The sequence below is a fragment of the Danio rerio genome, chromosome 24 (assembly GCF_052040795.2).
Source record: "Danio rerio strain M-AB ecotype USA chromosome 24, GRCz13ab, whole genome shotgun sequence".
Classification (NCBI taxonomy): domain Eukaryota; kingdom Metazoa; phylum Chordata; class Actinopteri; order Cypriniformes; family Danionidae; genus Danio; species Danio rerio.
In genome coordinates, this window is record NC_141044.1 from 14,507,173 (window position 1) to 14,530,000 (window position 22,828).

The window sequence follows — 22,828 nt, forward strand, 5'->3', positions numbered from 1 at the left end:
TACTCACTGTGCCACCGCGCAACCTTCTATATAATGTATTATCACATGCACTAAAAGCATCCTCTCCTAATACTGTCTGTGAACCCCCCACAAGCATCAATCCCCTCAATCAGCAAAGCTATTTTCTGCTAAGTCCTCCACAAGCACCAAACCATGAACACAGCCACATTCTGCCCCAGCAAGTCAGTTTCAAACATAAAAAAAACAAACAAACTTTGTGTCTTTTTTTGTAGCAGGCAGATGACAATAGCAGGGCTGTATCTTTTAGTATTATATAGAATACTTTTGTTCTGCCAGATCTCCCAGGCAGGGTCTTATTTAGATTTATTTTGTTAATTTTAGTTTTTGGAATTCTGTGCATTGGAAAGAAGTTCTTTCAGAAGAAGAAAAGTTTTTTTGAGGTATTATTTGTTTTTATTCTGTCTATTCAGTGTCCTTCAACAAGAACGGTGGTGGTGGTGGGGTTCATAATATTCACAATGGTATTTTATTAGTTGTTGGTTTAACCATGGATGAGATAATGGCTTCTATGTTATTATCTTTTCAATGACATTTCTTGTCACATGTTCAAAATCAACAGCCAATATGGCATATCAATAATTTATATAATGTGTATAATTAAACAATACTTTCACTATAACGTAAATTAGAAGTGTAATAGAAAAAATATATATTTTTGCGCCATTTTGAATTTTACTCTAATACAAATACAAATACTTTCCCCCCCTCAACAAATACAAATACCGGCTGCTCCGCACATCCCTAATATATATATATATATATATATATATATATATATATATATATATATATATATATATATATATATATATATATATATATATATATATATATTAGGGAAGCTCATTTCGGTTAATTTTGCTAACCGACAACCGCCGCTCATTAATCGGTTATTAACGGTTAACTGGTCAGATAAATATTAATTTTATATTAAACAAATTGACGTGTCTATTTTGTGTCTGACACATTAAATATTGCATAAAATACTGATTTATTTTTATATGCTAGCATATTAATAATAGAACAATACAACAGAGCATTTTCACGCACCTGCAGTGTTTAGCACAAAAGAACAGAATAAACTAAATAAAATGAATAAAATAAATAGGACTGCCCTAAATTATTTTCCACTTAAATAATTAATTTATATTACAAAACGAAAACACTGCCTGATTATTTTTAATAACCGGCATAGGCTGTTTTTTTCCAATCATATTTTGTCTTCCGTCAAATAAAATAGCAGACTTCCTCAAATCGCCCGCTCCACGGAAAATATGCATTTATTTAATGCCCCGCATGTATTATTATAATCACGAAACCTTTTACATTTTTAATAGAAATAGTTAATTTTAAAGATTATGTCTTGCTATGGTTTCCTTTCTCTCCATCGCGGCTCAAGTGCGCGCGCTGCGTGATGAAAAGACAACAACAACGCGCGCATATGTTGACTTATTGTTAACAGTTTTGTTGTTTAAATATGATATTGCATTAATGTGCATACATGCTTTATATGCTGTAAAATAAAAGGTAAAGCCTATTTGTTGCGTTTATGATGCAGATCCAGGTCAACATCAGCGCTTTTTTTGGCATCAACACGTCTGTTTCAAGCAATATTCTTCTTCCATTTTGCTTCTTTGGCAAATGTGTCTGTAGGCACGGGTTATACGTTATCGTCCCGCAAGTTAAGTATGTCTTGCAGTTGAACAAGTGGCCTACCACAGCTAACGTGCTTTTTTCATTCCAAAAACGCGAGGCGCACCTCACTGCCTTTATGTTGACAAGGAAAAAAGAAGAGAAGAAAGCGCGGTCCTCTTATGAAACGACTGAATCAGCTGGGTATCGATTGTGCAAAAGTGTTGCTGTATATGTTGATAAAATTGTAATTTTTAATAATATTATGATATTCAAGATTTGTACATTCATACAGCTCTGGATAACTTAAAACAGCGATTAGATCTTCAGAGCGGCATTAAGTGAAGTAAAGCGAAACAGCTATAAACTCCAGCAAGATAGAGTGATTATATGCAGAGTCATACTTTATCTATAAATAAAGTATAACTATAGAAACTGTGTTCATCCTAACTGAAAGCTTCTGCGTGTTTGCTGGCCTCACGCATCGCGCACCTTTCAGTCAGTCAGTCAGCACATAACGCCAAAGGATTAAACAATAGCGCACAGCACTATACGGTTACAAAAAAGTTTGCGCTGTTATAATCCACTTACCTTTTAATACGTTTTGATGTGATTATAATCCGCCATTTAAAACAACAACAATAACTGAATGTTTTGAATGGGTAATGTAGCCGTGGCGGGATGGATTTTGGTCCCCGCCATGGAAGAATGAATGTAGCGGAAACCATGCTCTTTAAAAGTTCTCTGTAGTTGTCTTGACAACACAAACTGCTGCTCTGGGATGAGCCGCGTGCAAAAGATGTCCCTCTTAACGCAACGGCGCATTCAATTGGCCCCTTATGCAGCCAAACTAAAAATATATAAAATAATAATTTTAATCGTTTAACTGATAGCATTAATCGGTCACAAACGCACCCTTTCGGTTAATCAATTATTTTGAGCATCCCTAATATATATATATATATATATATATATATATATATATATATATATATATATGTTGGCGACGCAGGGACGCAATAGGTAGTGCTGTCGTTTTACAGCAAGAATGTCGCTGGTTCAACCCTTGGCTGGGTCAGTTGGCGTTTCTGTGTGGAGTCTGCATGTCCTCCCTGCGTTCACGTGAGCTTCCTCCGGGTGCTCCTTTTTACCCCACAGTCCAAAGACATGCGGTATAGGTAAAATGGGTAGGCTAAATTGTCCAGTGTATGAGTGTGAATGAGTGTGTGTGTGCATGTTTCCCAGTGATGGGTTGCAGCTGGAAGGGCATCCGCTGTGTAAAGATGTGCTGGATAAGTTGATGGTTCATTCCGCTGTGGCTGTAGTGTACGCATGTGAATGAGAGTTTATGGATGTTTCCCAGTGACGGGTTGCAGCTGTAAAGGCGTCCACTGCGTAAATCATATGCTGGATAAGTTGGACGTTCATTCTGCTGTGGCGACCCCAGATTAATAAAGGGACTAAACCGAAAAGAAAATGAATGAATGGATGATTATATATACACTGGCGATCAAAATTAGAGAACAATTTATAAATAATTGACCAATTCTGAAATAATGTCATCTTCACTGCTCAACAGTTAAAGGATTTTTTGTCCCGTCTATATCATGCTACCAGAACACATTTTCCCCAAAATAACAAAGGCATTTCAACAAAAAACATTATTTTGCAGAAAACACACTGATCAAAATTAGAGAACAACAATGACTGTAGCTTGGAAAAAGATTACAGCAAAATTTTCTAAAGGTTAAAACAGTCAGCAATTAGTAGGAAGTGTACAGGCCTCTGCTCTGAATGACTTCAGCACATCTGTGGCCACAAGACAGCACAAGTCTCTCACACTGGTCTGCTGTGATTTTGGCCCACTCTTCTTCCAGTCTTCTCGACAGTTCAGTGACTGTAATGGGTTTCTTGGCCCTAACTTTGTCGCCAAAGATTTTCCAGAGGTTCTCTATTGGGTTGAGACAGGACTCTGGGCAGACCATGTCATTATTTCAATGTTTTCAGTTTCAAGGAACTGCTTTACCTATTTTGCTGTGTGACATGGCTCATTTTCCTGCATGAACACTGAGGGCTGATTGGGTAATGAACGCAGGGAAGAAACCATATGTTGTTGAAGAAGGTTCTGATAAACATTTGCATTCACTCTACCATATACATGTAGAGGCCCAACTCCTGCTGCAGAAAATATGCCCCAAACCATGACACTTCCTCCTCCACTTTTTACTGACTTTATACACTTTGGGTTCAGTCTTTCTCCAGTTTGTCGCCGAATATAATGTTTCCCACGGACCCTAGCCTTTTGATCCTTTCTGCTAATGAAAGGTTTGGTGGCTGGAGAGTGGGCTTTTAGTCCAAATGCTCTTAAACGTCGAGACACTGTACGATGAGACAGATTTTCTTTATTTTTATCTGAACAGCAGTGCTGAACTGGTGAGCAGTTCCAGCTGTAGTGTAAAAACGATTGCCCATTGAGATCCTCCGCAGTATCCTGTCATCTGTTCTGTGAATGACCAGCCTTCTTGAGGGACTTGAATGAGTTGTGATGTTGTAAAGATTTAGTATTCTTAAAAATCACAGATTTGGAACGACCAACTTGTCTTGCTATGGCTGATAGGGTCATCCCTTCATCTGGACAACTTGCTGCCGAAGGCTTTCAGTCACTTTAGAACAGCACACCATCTTGCAGAGTCAGTGAAACTGGAAATTAGGCTGCCAGGAATATAGGGGTTGACAGATAATCAAGGGAATTAGCACCAGATGCCAGATTGACACCAATAACTGGGAGATATGTGAAAGGGTTCTCTAATTTTGATCAGTGTGTTTTCGGCAAAATAATGTTTTTTGTTGAAATGCCTTTGTTATTTTGAGGAAAAGGTGTTCTGGTAGCATGGTATAGGCGGGACAAAAAATCCTTCAACTGCTGACCAGTGAAAATGACATTATTTCAGAATTGTTCAGTTATTTATAAATTGTTCTACATTTACATTTACATTTAGTCATTTAGCAGACGCTTTTATCCAAAGTGACTTACAAATGAGGACAAGGAAGCAATTTACACAACTAAGAGCAACAATGAATAAGTGCTATAGGCAAGTTTCAGGTCTGTAAAGTCTAAGAAGGGAAGTATTAGTAATATTAGTATTTTTTTTTGGGTACAGTTAATGTGATATTCAGAGAGGCAATTGCAGATTAGGAAGTGAAGTGGAGACTAAATAGTTGAGTTTTTAGTCGTTTCTTGAAAGTAGCGAGTGACTCTGCTGTTCTGATGCAGTTAGGGAGTTCACCACCCTCTTTGGGATGGAACCACGAGGCGACGTTCATTCACAGAACGCAAGTTTCTGGAGGGCACATAGATCTGCAGAAGTGAGAGCAGATAAGAAGGAGCAAGGCCAGAAGTCACTGTGTAGGCAAACATCAGAGCTTTGAATTTGATGCGAGCAGCAACTGGCAGCCAGTGCAAACAGACTAGCAGCGGAGTGAGCTCGTTGTGCTCGTTTAGGTTCATTGAAGACCACCCGTGCTGCTGCATTCTGGAGCAGTTGAAGAGGCTTGATAGAGTTAGCTGGAAGCCCAGCTAGTAGAGAGTTGCAGTAATCCAGTTTGGAGAGAACAAGAGCTTGAACAAGGAGTTGAGCTGCATGTTCAGATAAGAAGGGTCGGATCTTTCTGATGTTATAGAGTGCGAATCTGCACGATCGAGCAGTTCTAGAAATGTGGTCAGAGAAGTTTAGTTGGTCATCAATCGTTACTCCAAGGCTTTTCACCATTTTGGATGCAGTAATGGTTGCCCCATCCATCTGGATTGAAAAGTTATGGTGTAGAGTCGAGTTGGCAGAAACTACAAGCATTTCCGTTTTTGCGAGGTTCAGCTGAAGATGATGATCTTTCATCCAGTGTGAAATATCCAACACGCAGGCTGAGATGCGAGCTGGAACCGAGGGATCATCAGGATGAAAAGAGAGGTATAGCTGGGTATCATCAGCATAGCCGTGGTAGGAGAATCCATGTCTCTAGATGACTGGTCCTAGAGATGATGTGTAGATGGAGAAGAGAAGTGGCCCAAGAACAGAGCCTTGAGGTACCCCAGTGTTTAGATGCTGTAGGTTGGACACCTCTCCCCTCCACACCCTGAATGACAGAGAGGTAAGATCTGAACCATTGTATAACAGTGCCCGCAACGCCCAGTGACTCGAGCGTAGATAGCAGGATCTGGTGGTTGACAGTGTCAAAAGCAGCTGACAAGTCCAGCAAAATGAGGACTGATGATTTAGAGTCTGAGCCAGTCTGAGATCCTCCACGACCGAGAGCAGGGCAGTCTCAGTTGAGTGGCCTTTCTTAAACCCGGATTGCTTGTTGTCCATGAGATTGTTTTGAGTAAGAAAGTCCAGAACTTGATTGAACACTACTTTCTCCAGAATCTTGGCCATGAATGGAAGCAGGGATACTGGTCTGTAGTTTTCAAGTAGCGTATGGTCCAGGTTGGGTTTCTTTAGCAGTGGGGTTACCCTAGCCTGCTTAAATGAAGTGGGGAATAAACCAGAGTCAGGAGATGTGTTAATTATGTGAGTCAGTGTTGGTATGACTGCAGGAGAGATGGCTTGCAAGAGATGAGAGGGAATGGGATCGAGTGGACAGGTGGTTGCATGGCTAGATAGCACGAGTTTGGACACCTCAGACTCAGAGAGCTGAGAAAAAGAGGTGAGTGCGTGTGGTGTCGGTGGTGTACCTTGCGTGTTTGTTGTAGGTGCAGCAAATTGAGCACTGATTTTTGCAGTTTTGGTGCAAAAGAATGTAGCAAAGTCATCAGTAGTAAGTGTGGAGGATGCGGGTGGAGGAGGAGGATAGAGGACGGAGGAAAATGTTTTAAAAAGTAGGCGAGGATTAGTGGCATTGTTGATTTTCAGACGGTTATATGTCTGCTTTGCAGAAGTAACCTCAGCTGAGAAAGAGGACAGAAGAGTTTGGTATGTTAAGAGCTGTGCAGGATTTTTAGTTTTCCGTCAAATTCTCTCTGCAGCCCGAAGTTTTGAGCGATGCTCACGGAGAGCATCCGAAAGCCAGGGTGCAGGAGGACTGGCACGGGCTGGCCTAGATGCAAGAGGACATAATTGGTCTAGACATGATGCTAGTGTGGAGCAGAGTGTATCAGTGGCACGGTTCGAATCAAGTGCAGAGAGTTTGCAAGATGGAGGAAGAGAGTCTGAAACAATGGTGGATAGTCTATTGGGTGAGAGAGATCGTAGGTTTCTGCAAAAGGTAACCAGTGTTGGAGTGTGTGGCGGCTCAGGAGTAATGTGGATGTTGATAATTCTATAATTTTGATCGCCAGTGTATGTATGTATGTATATATATATATATATATATATATATATATATATATATATATATATATATATATATATATATATATTTATTCATTCATTTTCTTTGCATTGGTACTGAATACCAAACTTTGCATTGGTACTGAATAATGTGATGTATATGCAAAAATGTATTACTGTAAAGCATCCTGTAGAAAATATTAATTTAAAAGATAGATCTGTGAGGGGTGTACTTAGATCTCTCTCTCTCTCTCTAAATATATATATTATATATATATAATTTTTTCCGGCTTAGTGCCTTTATTAATCTGGGGTCGCAACAGCAGAATGAACGTCCAACTTATCTAGCATATGATTTACGCAGCGGACGCCTTTCCAGCTGCAACCCGTCACTGGGAAACATCCATAAACTCTCATTCACGTGCATATACTACGGCCAATTTTACTTATTCAATTCACCAATAGCGCATGCCGCATGTCTTTGGATTTGGGGGAAACCGGAGCACCTGGAGAAAAACCCACGCAAGCACGGGGGTAAGAAAGACACTGACTTATATAAAGAAGAAGACTACATTTCTTAAATAATGACTTTAAAGCTATAAAATGAGTGGATTAATCAGGAGATGATCAGTGCTGATCAGCAGCCTCACTTTAATGTAAAGATATTTTCCCCACAGGCCACGGGAAACACAAGTGGCAAAGGGAAAGCACCAATTTGCAGCAGATTTGGGAGCAAATTAAAAATCCCACCACTTGTGCGTGCAGGGCTCTTTGTTTATTTTAAACCTATGTGCTTACATTTAGCACATTTTATGTTACAGTGAGCCTGCAATGCATTAAAACTTTTCCTTGCAAGAAACAATTGGCAGTAAGCGGATATTCTCTCTCATGCACATGGGCACGATCAAGCACAATTACTATGTATTATAACAAATATTTAATTTCATGTTAATAGGCCTAAATAATGGCATATAATTAAAAACATATTGCTACACATTTGTAGCCTATTGAACAATTTGCAGTTTCCACAGCCTTCTCTCTTGCTTTATTTCAAGCCGTATTTTTGGTTATTATGTTTAAATTATTATGTTTGAACTCTAAAAACCAACGTGGCTCATTCGCTGTGAACAGCTGTGTCTCATTTCAGAGCTCTTTCAGTTCTCGTTGCCATGGCAGCAAACAACATAATCTATTCATCTATCCTCGACTTTTAAGGTTTCACGACAGAAACGTGCACGAGCAGTTATCTAGATCATTTAAACTGAACTCAGATTAGTTAGATCTATGGCTTTTCATAATCATAAGCAATTTCATAATCTTGCATAATGTCAGTAGCTTCCTCATACGCCCACATTATAGGACTACACAATATCATTATATACACAGTAGCCTAAGTAGGTCTACAATTACATCGGTGAATGACGTTCAGAATTAAGCAGTTACACCTGCTCCTTGTGCACAATGATGAACAATGAAGGAACAAACCTTCAGGTTGTTTACTTTGAACCTCACAATGACACGCACAAAATTATTTGATTATTACAAAATGAGAGTATAGTTCCTAGTCATATCGACCTAGAAAATACCTTTTTTCTGTTTTCCAACAATCTTAGTACACAATTTAACACTGTGAAATGTGGATTCCCAACCATCAAAATGGACTTATAGAGCCTCATAGACTTGTATTAGATTGAAAAAAATCCCGAAATGTTTTGTAATATTGTGATTTTTGGGGAAGCTTGACAGTTTGTATAGTACAGACATATTGAATGGGTATAGGAAAGTAAATCATTGGAAATTTTTCCATTTTGATTCATTTAAGAGAGAAAAAAACCAAGTGAAACAACCAACCTGCACAGCAAAGTGTTTGGGATTCTCACTGTCTCCCCCAGTGTCGTTTTCCTCATCCTCTGGGTCTTCTTCTCCAGGAGGGGGCGCTGCACTCAAGATTGGAAATACTACTTGCAGGATTGGCTGTAGCAGTTTATGCTTTAACACAGCCTAGAGAACGAAAAAATAAAACAAAGAATTTTTCATATGGTAATGATGTGGCCCCATATAAAGTAGCACCACCACAGTTTGTTTACTTGCAAATAAACCTGGTATACGATGAAATCTCCAGATTTAATCTCACTAACTGATCTTAGGCAAGTTAAGAGGAACAGATTTACAGTAAATAAATGAATCGTAAAACAAACACAAAAGAAAATATTCAACAAACGTAAGTCATAAGTGTCAGTTTTTTTATTATTGAGATGCATCATATGAAAGTTGCATTAATACATTTTCAACTGATGTATTTTGTTTGTTAGGATAGGATGTTTTTTGGCTGGAATACAACAAACTGAATATCTGGAATCTGAGAATAAAAAATATATATATATTTAAATCCTAAGATATAATATACAATTTAAAAAAATCTAACAAATGAATACATAAATTAAATAAGATTTTTAGTGTTAATGCATATTAAAAATTCTACATTTTTCCTGGTGTCACTTTCTTAAAAATGTCCTTAAGAGAGTTAATTTAAAAGACAGGACAGTCCAGTAAAATGTTTATACCATAAGGGGAAATGTGCAGTGTGAACATTGAGTGGGGTCTTCATCTTGAAGCAAAAGATTAATTTTGTATGTACAATATGACATCTGGTAAAAATCACTTGACCAAATCTAGTCTTAAATGTCTTAACATTCTGTTTGAGACCTCAGGTTATTTGAGATTTCACACAATTAATTTTTTTCCAAAGCATCCCACTCCTCTTGCCACTTATTTAAAGTGTAAACATTGATAAAAGGTCGCATCTCTGATGTGGAATTTAACATTTGTTCACCATTTATTTCAAAGCATCCTTAGCAACTGCATCAGCTTGTTCATTTCCTGAAAGCCCAACATGAAAGCCATAACAAAAAAAAAATATATATGATAAAATTGATTTTGTAGATGGTGAACTTTAGTTAAAATACTTTCAATCAAAGCATGATAAGATTTCATCACTTAGAGATATGACTTGGATTGTGTAACAATGATGGAGTTCTTTTGATGGACATTTTCTATACATTCCACAGCTAAAAGAAAAACATTGGCTTAAGCTGTGAATATTGAATATTCTTTAGGCAGACTGATTCCTTAAAGTTGTTGTTCAGTCACCTATGCTGCTGCTATGTCATTTTTCACAAATATCAGTGAGTGTAAAAAATATTAGTATATCCAGATACTGTTAGCTATATACACATACATACACACACACATATATATAATCGTTAGAAGCCAAAAACTAAATCGAAACCGGTTTTTCGATTAATTGCACAGCCCTAGGCAACAGTACAAAAAAGTGCCGGCGTCTTTCAAATCTGCGGTGTGAAGACATTTCGATTTTGCTGATAAGTATTATGCCAATAAAAAAAAAAAACGGTGAACAAAAAATAATTATGTGCAAGCACTGGTTTACATGTATAACCATGACTGCACATCTGCAGTGCCATCACCCAGCAATATCATTGTCTATAGGCAGGATAGCAGAAAAGATAATAAAGTCCTCCAAATAGCAACAATCCCTCGCTGAATCTTTCAAACAAACATACCCAACTGGTTCCGAGACACATAAACTAACAAAGGCAGTGCGAGTATTTATTGCAAAAGATTTGCAGCCATTTTTGGTGAATGGAGATGCGGACTTTTGTCATCTTATAAAAGCACTCGATCCGCGTTACAGACTACAGTCTCGCAATTTTTCCACACCGAAATAATTAAGATGGTTTATTTATGTTTACTTAAGTACAAATATGTTTATTTGAAATCGCCAATTTTTCTTCATTAACTTCACATGTATGTTTATTTTCAAAATGTAGGATTTTATGTGTTCCCCTGTTTGTACATGGGCTACCAGCAGCTGTGAGATTTCAGTGTTAATTTTTTATACAATACACTAGGTCCTGGTGTACTTTTCTTGGCTTTTAAGTAAAACAAAATCAGTATTGCAATAAATTGTTAAGATTTTTTTTTCTCCTTAACCTCTCACTGTTCCTATTTCCTATAGAATAAAAAATACAAGCGTCAAGCTATGAAAACCGAACCAAAAACCGTGTTAAAAAACCGAGGTTTGTATTGAACCGTGGGCTAACTGTATTGTTGCATACATGCATATGCATACATGCATACATACATACATACATACATACATACATACATACACAGTTGAAGTCAGAATTATTAGCCCCCCGTTCATTTTTTTTCCCTAATTTCTGTTAAACGGAAAGATTTTTTTCAACACATTTCTAAACGTAATAATTTAAATGAATCATTTTTAACAACTGATTTCTTTTCATCTTTGCCATTATAACAGTAAAGAATTTTCTACTAGATATTTTTCTAGATACTTCTAAACATCTTAAAGTGACATTCAAACTTGATCAATTAAGTTAACTAGGCAGGTTAGGGTAATTAGGCAAGTTTTTGTATAATGACAGTTTGTACTGTAGACCATCTAAAATATATAAAGCTTAAAGGGGCTAATAATCTTGAACCTAAAATGTTTTTTTTTTTAAATTAAAAACTGCTTTCATTCTAGCTGAAATGAAACAACTAAAACTTTCTATTATCAGACATACTGTGTAAATGGCCTAACTCTGTTAAACATAATTTGGGAAATATTTGAAAAAGAAAACAAAATTCAAAGAGGGGCTAATAATTCTGACTTTAACTGTATATATATATTTTAGGATATTTTTATATATTAGGGAGGAGTTGCTCCTTTCCTCTGATGTCCTAAACCCATATTGATTATGGGCTTCAGTTCTCTTCCTCATTGAAAATTTAAAAAGTGTCTAAAGAACCTTAAAAAGTTCCAGGTTTATGTTTAAATTTTGTAATACATTAATGGTCTGATGGTTTTTGGCTTACTTTCATACAACACCACAGACTGGGGATTAAAAACGGCAAAGTAAGCTGGGTTGTTCGTATTTGCTTTTAATTTAACAACATACTGTAATGAAGGTTTTAATCATCTGTTTTAGAGTAAAAGTTCATGGGGTTCATTGTATAAACTTTGTATGAGTGTTGTTTTAAATGCTCCTAAAGCAAGCCGTAATCCTTGATGGTATCTGTTTATACAAGTTAAATGCATATTACATATCAAAATGCATTTTTGTGTGTTTACAGCAGAGAATTTAGTAAATAAATTCACAGAACATGATCTTTACTTAATATTCGATAGGTTTTTGGCATAAAAGGACAAATCTAACATTTTAACCCATACAGATATCCAAAAACTCTTACACCCGTACAACATAAGACTTGTTTTTGTGGTCCAGGGTTACATATGACGATTCAAATGGATTAATGAATATTTACATTAAAAAAACGAAGGAATGTGATTTACCTTGTTTTTAAGTCTGATGAGAACAGCGATACATGATAGAGCCTTCACACGCAAAGAATCACTTAGTGATGCATCTGCACTGATCTAAAAGAAAATGACTTTAGCACACAATGGCTCTCCAAATGAACTCAATGATTAGGAAGAACAGGCAAACCTCCAAGCAAAATCGGACAATTTCAGCTATGTGTGGGACAACAATGGAGACCTCACTTTCCATCAGCTCATCAAAAACTTCCATTGCCTCGCTAGCCTGGTCCTTTAATGAACAAAAAATATGAGATAAAAAGAAAAGACTGTCATTGAGCCACATAAATCTTCAAGGCAAACAGATCAATGAGGTGATGCAAGTCCAGCAGAGTTTAGCACATCATCGATGAGCACAATGAAAACAGTGATTGAAGCATTACCATATAAACACAGCAAGAGATTATCAAAGTGTCCTCACCTGGTCTGCCTGAATGAGGTGTTTCAGAGCAATGAGCAGTTTGGGGATCAGAGATCGCATCAAGTTCTAAAAAACAGAAAAACAACTTTTTGAACTAGATGGCTTCTTTTATCCAAAAGTGAGTTGAAGCAGTACAGACCATCTCCTCTGTGCCGGTGTAGGCTGTGATGGCAGTAAGTGTGAGGATGCAGTAATAGAGAGCCGTAGGATTGTTCAGGTCTTGGAGAACAGTTCCAAAGAGCTGGAGAAGTTGCTTGTAGTGGGGCTTAAAGGGCTCTGGGTTTGATCCCACCACTTTGCTGAGCAATAACAGACCCACCTAAACAGACAGAATTTAATGGAGATATGTGGGAACTGACAGCATAATGATAATATTGTTGTTACAGCTTCAATTTTAAATCATGTCTATATTAACTGCTTATTTACTGGTTTACAGACATCTTATCCTTGAATTGTAGTTTATTCATCATTTAGTCAAAATAAAGTTGTTCCAAACCTTTATGAGATTTTCTGTTAAACAGGGTTGGGCGATAAATTAAGTGTGATGTTTACATATATTTGTTTGAATGAAAATTAGATTTCACCCTAACTCATGACACTCCCCTCTGGGTTCCTGTAATTTCCCCTGCATTGCCATAAAAACATACAAACAACATGGCAGCGAGCAGAGAACTCAGAGAAATGTTGCACTCTTTAAAATGAAATAACAACACGAACGTCCAACAGACCCGCCAAAAATCGGCATAATTTAGGGCTCTTAGTCACACAAACACAATCAAAACACGCATTTAAAATTGTGAGCCACACCTTGTATTTCTCACAGTGAGAAGTAATGGATAAGACAATTAATGAAGAAGATGTGCATATATAAGTAACTGTTGCCTATAGATATATATATATATATATACAATGTAAATATCTATGACTGTTACCAATCTAAAGTTGGAATCCAACATTGCGGTTTCAAGATAAATGATATGACTTAGCTGCAAAGTCGTTCATTACTGTAAATATTAACCCTGACAAAACTAGCTCAATCGGAGTCTACCAGATGCATATGCAAATAACGGCAATAAAATGCAATCCACTAACCTAATGAGAGTAATTTATAGAAACACGTATAACAGTTATATATATATACATAACAACATATATAACACAAAATAAAAATAAATAAATCTCTGAATGCATGTTCATTGGAAAAAAAATCTTGAATAAGGTCCTGTTTTAAACGACCATTATGGGTTGACTTTCACTGTAATTGTACAAAATTGTGTAATTTATATTTTATTATTATTATAAAAAAGACTTGTTTGCAATTATTAATAGAGCTTCTGAAATTTTGTCTTTAAATGACAAGTTTTTTCTTCAGCATTTTTATATCATATCATTATATATGATAAGGTCATATAGATTAATAACCTTTAACGCCAAGCATTTTGGTGGGGTGAAATCTATTTTAATCGTTAATAATTTTTTTTTAATTATTAAAAAAATGAAGAATAAAAAAAACTGGGATCCATAGTAGGAAAACACACTGCAGACGTCAATGGCTATCGCTTTACAACAATCTTTAAAATATCTTCTTTTGTGTTTTACAGAAGGAAGAAAATCTAATGAGCTTGAGGAAGAGTAAATGCGGTCATGTCTTTTATTGTTGTGAAAACTAGCAAAAAAAATCCCTGGGTATTTTCACTAAATATAGATTTTAAATAGTGAATATAGTTTTAAACCATACAATAGAACATATTAATAAATTCTTAGAAGGTACTAGAAGTGCTTTTAATTAAAAAATAAAAACACTTTCATTTATAAATAAAACAATTAATATAAATATAAATAACTTGATAGAATTGTTGCAGTAAATAACAAATTACACTTAGAAATATCATTCCAGGCATAGTACTATAGTGTTTTTCGAAACTTGATGCAAAAATCATGGTATATGAATATGGTAATTATCTGATTATACCATTAATGTCCCATGTCAGCAGGACAGTAGTTGGGTTTACCTGTCTATCCTGTGGGTTGTTGCTTTTAGTAGACTGGTTTAATAACTCAAGAAGAGCAGGCCAGCGGTCCGGGGTCTCATGCTTCACCAGGACAGCACTCAGCTGAGAGAGAGAATGACGAACTGTGTGCCTGATAAATGAAAACATAAGCCTGATTAAAACCCTAAAGCATAATTTATTACTAATATCTGTTCCTCTGTAATGTTTATATTATAGTATTCTGGCGTGGGAGAACAGTGCATATGTCAATATAGGTAATCACTTTGTATCATGGTTAATATTTTTACTAATCACAATACTATTACACTGTCAAACTCACTCGGTTTCTTGCTGAAAAGCCTGCAGCACCACTGCCTTCAGACTGAGGGTGTTAGATTAAAAACAAATTGGTCACAAAATAGTAAATGTACAGTGATATAAATTAAACTATTAGAAGACTTATTTGTAGTGTTTAAGTCCCAAACCTCTCTCTATGGTCTGGACTGATTTTCTTCCATTGTTTTCTCACTCTCATTCTGAGCATCACTGCAGCGGACTGACGGACCTGAAGCAAAACACAAAGCAATTTAACATTGAAGAACAAAGAAAACTTAATAAATGCTGGGATGAATGGCAGTACCTGAGGGTTCTGGGATCCAGTCATAACTGCACATAAAGCAGGAATAATAGCTGGGTCTTTAAAAGCCTGTTTCAGTTCAGCTGTGGCCTGACAATAGAAATGGAAATGACACTCATTAAATATTACAATGACTCTACACAAACAGGACATTAACACTAAACCAACCCTTAAAATGTAACCATGTTTGTATAATAGTAAAAGATAGTCAACTTTTTGTGTATCCATAGGTATTTGTATAAGCACACACACATAAGTTTACACCACATAACGTTACCACTGATAAACTGTAGTAGGTGTAACAAAACCACGGTTAATTTGATGTTACCATGACTAAACCATGTTTTTATTTTGTCTTGAAGACATATCAGCTTACACTATTTGTTACTGGTATAAGATGTAAACACAATCGATTTTAAATGCTTTAAAATACCATGACCGATGTTTTGGCACAGGTTGACAGTTTCGTGTAAGCATGTACCTGCTGAATGACAGCGTTGTCCGGTTCTGTCAGCCTCGTCAGGACGCGTTCGAGCTCTTCGGACATGATTTCCACCGTGTAACGCTAAACCGTTATTTATTCAAAATTACAAAGTAAACGACACCGGCCAGCAAACCAAATCAGATGAGATGCAACTGGTACTTAGGCACTATTAAGAAAAGATTACACTAATTTAAATATTTGATAAGTGTGTTAGTACTGCACAAATAAGATGTCATAGGAAAAATTATGTACATGGGCGCTTATTTGTTGAGTCCCGAAAGTTTCCACGCGGACTGGAAGCAGAAAACGCCGCATGAGTTGGACGTTAAAGGGACCAAAGCCTTAAAACGTGATTCAGAAAGATTATTTGAGCTGTGCTGTAACAACAGCGCCTGCTGTGGTAATGGAGGTCAAAATTCACTGCATAATAAACTGGACGAACATGAACCAACCATACGAATTTTTGCGTGTCATTTAGCAGTAAAAACGCCTAAGTTTGTTTGTTTGCCTGATTATTTTTAAGGGGATCATCTTCGGGCACTTGCTTGCTGGAGAAGATGAACTGTTAATGGGCTATTTTGCATTTTAATCTCCATTAGAAAGACATGCACTGCACAGCAATAGTCTGCACAGTTGGCAACCAACATTCTCATTATTGAAAGGTAAACTGCAATACAGAAACACAACCCAAATTGATGTAAAATAAGTAAATTTAAATGTATATGTAAAAATAAGTAAATAAAAATACACAAATAAAATTTAAATGAGTAACATTACATCTTTGATAATTAAATTTAAACTCAAATCAAACGTTATATAAACACGTTCAATAAATTTATTTATTTCACCATTTAAACTCAACACACAACAAAAACATTTTTAAATGACAAGCAATTTAGATGATTATTTGTTTTTGCGAATAAACATTATATACGCACAGCACAAATGTATATAAAAATGAATTATCAATTTCTCAGAGAATACAGACAATGCATTTTGGTGCAATCAAAAAAATCACTTTAATTAAATGGGTAAATTAATTTTAAAAAGAATTTGGTCGTTACTGAACATCATTATAAATATTAAGATAAAACATCTAAAATCAAATATAGCAACAACAAAAAATACAAACCTCAACATTTCAATTAAATGTAATATTTTTGAACTGTCTCATGATTTGTCCTCTTTATAAAAAATATTTAATATTTTTCCATACCACATTAATTTAGATGTACAATTTTTGGATCGTGATCTTAAGTTTTGTTAAAATAGTTGGTGCAGACTAATCTATGGTTTAACACAAATATAGTATTATATTTATGATGTCCTAAAAATATTCATTTAGAGATCTTTAAGGGGTGTATCCATTTATGCTGCATGGGCATTGTTTGGCTATATTTATTATTTTCAGTATCAGCACTGTCATATAACAACAATGTTATCGATAAATTCATCAAGCATTAAATAAATATAATTTAATTAAACACCTTGATATGATAACAAATACATAGAATATGTAAACATCTTGCTTCTTTGCATTTTATTTATCTATTTAGTTATGTTAAAAACATTATTTAATAATTATTAATAAAATAATTGTTGTCAGATTATGATGATGTTTAAAATAAATAAATACAGAAAGAAAAAAATAAAGAAAGAAAGAAAGAAAGAAAGAAAGAACGAAAGAAAGAAAGAAAATGAAAGTCTAAAACTCCATTATGATAAAACACGTGGAAAATGTAAACATTGAACACTGTAACTTTTACAAAATAATTTATTTTGTCTGAATTAGTGCAAAAGTTGGATGCATTGCTCACACCACCTCCACACCCTTTCACACCTCGCTACCCATATAAACAGTGTGTTCTCTCCAATCACCCCATGATTATCTCATATTTTCACCTCATACAGAAATATTTCCATTCTAATGCAGCAGACAGGGTGGACTACAAACACATCTATTCAGGTGGTAATTTCAAGGCAAACCTGCTTAAGGCATTCAAACAGACCAGCCAGTAAGTGCTTAGGAGTGTTACATTCCAGTCCACAGCCGTTTTAAAGGTTAAACAGCTTTAGACTGGGGCACTATAGTAGTAAACTGTTCGTATAAGTATTTGTCTTGCTTTTAAATTAATCATGCTAACCTAAAGAGAAGATTGGTATGCTTGTAAATTCATGAAAGAAACTGTGGTAAACATTTTAATCAGACAATAGATTACAGGGATCAGTTGGATCTACATTCATTAGGCCTATGTTTGAAAATGTAGCCTATTTAAATTGGTAAAAATCATCCACACTTTAAAATAATGGAATAAATAGACATTATTTAAAATGACTATAAGAAATACTATAAGAAATGTAAAACTGACAGTAATTATCTTTTGACAACAATGCTATATCATAGATTAGAGCCTGTATTAACAAAAAAAGAAAAACATAAAAAAAATCTATTAAAAAAATTATTTCTCTATTACTGATGAAAAAATAATAAAGATTCCTGCATATAAGAACTACACATAAATTTAAATAAAATATTAAATCAGGAATGATAATAGTTACCATTAATTATCAGCTGACAATCAAAGATTCATCATAATTTCATTTAATAATATAAACTCAAATAATGATTTAAACAAAAACATTAATAAAATGTAGAATAAATAAACAAACAAGAATTTCCTATCTATATATCTATCTATCTATCTATCTATCTATCTATCTATCTATCTATCTATCTATCTATCTATCTATCTATCTATCTATCTATGTATCTATCTATCTATCTATCTATCTATCTATCGTAGGGTATGTAAATCGATTAGTAACTATTCAATCATTCACTCATTTATATATATATATATATATATATATATATATATATATATATATATATATATATATATATATATATATATATATATGTGTGTGTGTGTGTGTGTGTGTGTGTTAATTTATGAAAATGTAGGGCTGCATGGTGGCGCAGTTGGTAGCATGTGCCACCATGTTCAGTATATATATACTTTAATTGACTGATTATGTTTATTAAAGATTTTAAACAGTGAAATATTTATTTAAAAAACAAAGAAAATTTTACAACCTAACATTTAATGTTGTGTGTCAAAAGCATAAACTTAATTTATAGTGTGTTTTTTCCATATAATTTGTTGTGACAGAAGATGAAAAAAACAGAACAAATTAACAAAACACTTCATTGAACATGTATTAAACACATCACCTTTTGGGAAGAACACTGTATGTATTGTATAATGGCAGGTTAACTTTGTTTTTTTAAACTGTCCACACTATAAATACACAACTTAATTATAATGTGTATCTTTTGTAAAGCTGCTTTGGAATGATAATTATTGTGAAAAGCACCATATAAATAAACTTCAATTGAATTAAATAAAATAACTACAACGAGTAGGCCTATTATTCTTAGGTAAGTGTGGAACGAGAGTGTGTTTGTTTCACTAAAAAGCTGCATCTGATTGGTCCTTGCAACTTGCCGTCGCTCTAAACCCGCCCACAACCACTCACCTGGCAATATAAATCAGCATATCCACACATTTTTTACATCAGGTGATGTAAATGGGTCGGTAATTGTTACTATGAGGAGGAGCGCTTCAATCAGCATCCGTTTTCGAGGGTAGTCGAGCCCTTTGGGGGTTTTTTTTTAGTAGTCCGTTTTTTTTAATTAGGTGTTTAGTACGTTACTTTCTGCTTGAGTTTATCTAACGGCGAAATGGCGGACTGGAAGATGCCAGTGAGTTACAATTTTAACCCATCTTATCATGCATATGCATACGGGCTCATGTACCCGCAAGTGTCAGAGCACGGCGTCCCGAATCTGAGCTGGCCCGATGCCGCGTATACACACTCCGGCGGGGTCACAGCAGGCTACTTTACCGCTCAAACTGCACAGTCGCCACCCTGGAGCCCGGAGAACGGCGGCGCCAGCAGCACCTACAGCCAGTACCCGGGACACTCGCAGAACGGACGGCTCTTTCTGTCCTACAACAAGACAGAGCCCGACCAAAAGGCCAAAGATGCAGAGCAGACCAGCAGTGATACACCCAGTGATTCCGAGGCCCACACGCCAGGTAAGCCTTCACTGACCGAAAGTTAACACGGTGTCATGCGTACACTCGACTCGATAAAAGCAAAGTTTTTTTTAAAGTATTTATTTTTTTGCATTTCTTCGACGTTGGCAAACTTTGACAACGAACACCCCATACACTTTATGCGTCATTTAGTGCTATAAGTGGGAACTTGAGTACCATTTTATCTTACTTTTTTACTATTCTAAAAGAAGCGGATACACTTAACGTTACCTCAGAATTTGAAAGTAAAATCGAAAATGTAATATTGGAACTAAGAATACAAACCACCTAATATCGGTCAATCTCAGTATTTCTTTATTTTATATAACACTGAAGGGGTTTAATGTGCCAATTACATAAAACTTACCATTTTGTTGGGAGCGCAGTGCTTCTGAATGGTCTGGGAATTTGTGTCGTGGCGATGGCGCCTCGTCGCTGTAATCAAGCGTCGCGTGTTGAACAAAAAAAATGTTCTTGTCATTTTAATTTTATTATATATATATATATATATATATATATATATATATATATATATATATATATATATATATATATAATTTATCGATACATTTATTAATATTTTTATATTAACAATTTGATACAGTACACTGAACTGTTCAAACTGCTACTCAATTGATAAATAATTCATTAATAATCAGAAATTGAGTTCCATCAACTTGTGCCAAGCTCATTGTGTTAAACAATGGTAAATGGTTAAATATTCATCCCAAATAACGTTAGTACAATTTACTTCAAGTTAAAATGTACATGCATTTCGTATGTATATATGTTGAACAAACTTAATACTGGCAAGACATGTTACAAGGAATACCAGACCAAATCATGTCTTAATAATTTAATTAGTTTATTTTAAAGCCGTTTTATTAAAAAATATTTTAAAATTGAATCTGAGTGCACAGCTTAAATTGTATAGAGTGAGTACACTAAGCTTGTTTTGGTTTTAAAAATATATCTTCTGTGTAGATTCCTGGAGCTCAGCGAGCAGTCGAGAAGGGGTTCCTCTGACCAACCTCAATCTGCCATCCTGGAGAGATCGAGACTATGAAACAGACAGTGGTAGTCCTGACAGTGGAGAACGGAACTTAACCTCCACAGCAGGAGAGGAGCCAGTCAATCTGAATCTGGGGGTCGATACCCAGCCTCCTCTGCCTGCATTGACTGCATCTCCTGTCCGGCCTCCGACCCTGCCCCGCAAGACCCGGGCTGCTTTTTCTGAAGAACAGATGAATGCTTTGGTCAATCGGTTTAATGTCCAGAGATACCTCACGCCTGCAGAGATGAAAACGCTTGCTGGAGCAACAGGATTAACATACAAGCAGGTGTGATTTTTATTATTATTTTTTTTTACAAAAATAGGTTTATTTAGGTCTTTAATAAATTGTCATGATGAGAACTTTTTTGTTTTTTTTCCAAAGGTAAAAACATGGTTTCAGAACCGCAGGATGAAACTCAAGAGGCATCAGAGAGACAGCAGTTGGATGACTGAGAGATATGTTGTCAATGCTGTACCCAACACACCAGCTTCTCAATCTCAGGTGAGTATTTGACGGCAAACCATGTTTCATATGTTGAAAGCTTTGATCATGGTATTACATCCAATAAAAGTCTAAGGGGACCAAAGCTGTTAAAACTTCGCATTGCCCTGGAGTGCCATTTACTCCCAGGTTTTTTTTTTCCCTCTTGGTGAAAGATTTGTGTACAGGCAACAACGAAAACTATCCCCAATTTAACAAGCACACAAGTGACTAAAATTATGTATGAATGTCAGATGTACAGTGTTGGGAAGTATCTAGTAATGGTGTCATGTAATTGAATTACAAAATAAATGTAACAGTAATTTTTGTTAGTTACTGAAAAAAAAATACAGTTGCTTATAAAATTGTTAAAGATTACAAATGGGGTTACATCTATATAAAAAAAAACTATTTAAAATCTGGGATGTTGAAGAATATTAATCTAGTTCGTTGCTTGTTTTTGATTTGCACGATGCCTTTTGCTAAGGCCATTTATTAAAGCGGTGCTATTCTGCTATTGCTAAATTTCTTAGTAGCGTGGTGGTAGCGTTGCTACTTTCTAAATTTATATAGCTTTTCAGTAGCGAAGCTATCATTTTAAGCCAAGTAGCGTCCACAAGCTATATTTAATGGTTGTGGATCAATAAGTGACTGCACCGATATTCACAAAGCTGTGAGGCCGGTGTCTAGTCAATGAAAGTAAATCAATATAATGGCAGAATGTGTGGTGTAGCATATTTGCTAGTTTTATTGATCGCTAAGATGTGATTTACTTCGATTTAAGGTTTTTCAATTTAAAAATTACATTTGCAAAGTATCTAGGATGGAATTATTTTTTTTTTATTGCAAGTGCCACAAATCACCCTGCACAACTAACTAAAATTGATTTTTGTTACGACAGTGAACAATTATTTATTTTTTGGTCTTGTTTTGTAATGGCTGTACTTTTTTTTTTTTTTTTTTTTTTTTTTTTAATAAAATCAATTGATGAAAGCATGCACTCATTGTCAGTTTTCACAAGTTTGGTCTTTTCAGATTTCCATTACCCGTACATTTTACTTGAAAAAATGGTGCCCCATAAATTGCACCAACGTGTCCATGCTGTTGCTTGTTTTGTCTGGTTTGTGTCAGAACTGATTAGTGTGGACGCAGAACATGTTATCATCTACAAAGGAGACTTTTCAGTAGTTTGAATAACGTCTTAAAGGCACGATGATACAAGTTACATTTCAAAGCACTTCAGTAGAACTTTAAAAAAGTATCAACTGAAATCTGA

At 35.5% G+C, this 22,828-nt stretch overlaps 2 protein-coding genes across 2 annotated transcripts in view; one reads left to right on the forward strand and one right to left on the reverse strand.

The window, feature by feature from the left end:
- ipo4 (importin 4) overlaps nucleotides 1–16,256 on the reverse strand; it is a 74,875-nt gene extending 58,619 nt beyond the window's left edge. The window contains exons 1-10 of the mRNA XM_087309339.1: nucleotides 15,912–16,256; nucleotides 15,434–15,520; nucleotides 15,279–15,358; nucleotides 15,134–15,175; nucleotides 14,815–14,944; nucleotides 12,942–13,121; nucleotides 12,803–12,868; nucleotides 12,512–12,613; nucleotides 12,358–12,441; nucleotides 8,829–8,978 (exon numbers count right to left, since the gene is read on the reverse strand). Of these exons, the coding sequence (XP_087165465.1) occupies nucleotides 8,829–8,978; nucleotides 12,358–12,441; nucleotides 12,512–12,613; nucleotides 12,803–12,868; nucleotides 12,942–13,121; nucleotides 14,815–14,944; nucleotides 15,134–15,175; nucleotides 15,279–15,358; nucleotides 15,434–15,520; nucleotides 15,912–15,977 (987 nt within the window). The 5' untranslated portion in view covers nucleotides 15,978–16,256. The remainder of the gene's footprint in view (nucleotides 1–8,828; nucleotides 8,979–12,357; nucleotides 12,442–12,511; nucleotides 12,614–12,802; nucleotides 12,869–12,941; nucleotides 13,122–14,814; nucleotides 14,945–15,133; nucleotides 15,176–15,278; nucleotides 15,359–15,433; nucleotides 15,521–15,911) is intronic.
- Nucleotides 16,257–19,489: 3,233 nt separating this feature from the next.
- nanog (nanog homeobox) overlaps nucleotides 19,490–22,828 on the forward strand; it is a 4,723-nt gene continuing 1,384 nt past the window's right edge. The window contains 3 exon segments of the mRNA NM_001098392.1: nucleotides 19,490–20,017; nucleotides 21,002–21,357; nucleotides 21,454–21,573. Of these exon segments, the coding sequence (NP_001091862.1) occupies nucleotides 19,660–20,017; nucleotides 21,002–21,357; nucleotides 21,454–21,573 (834 nt within the window). The 5' untranslated portion in view covers nucleotides 19,490–19,659.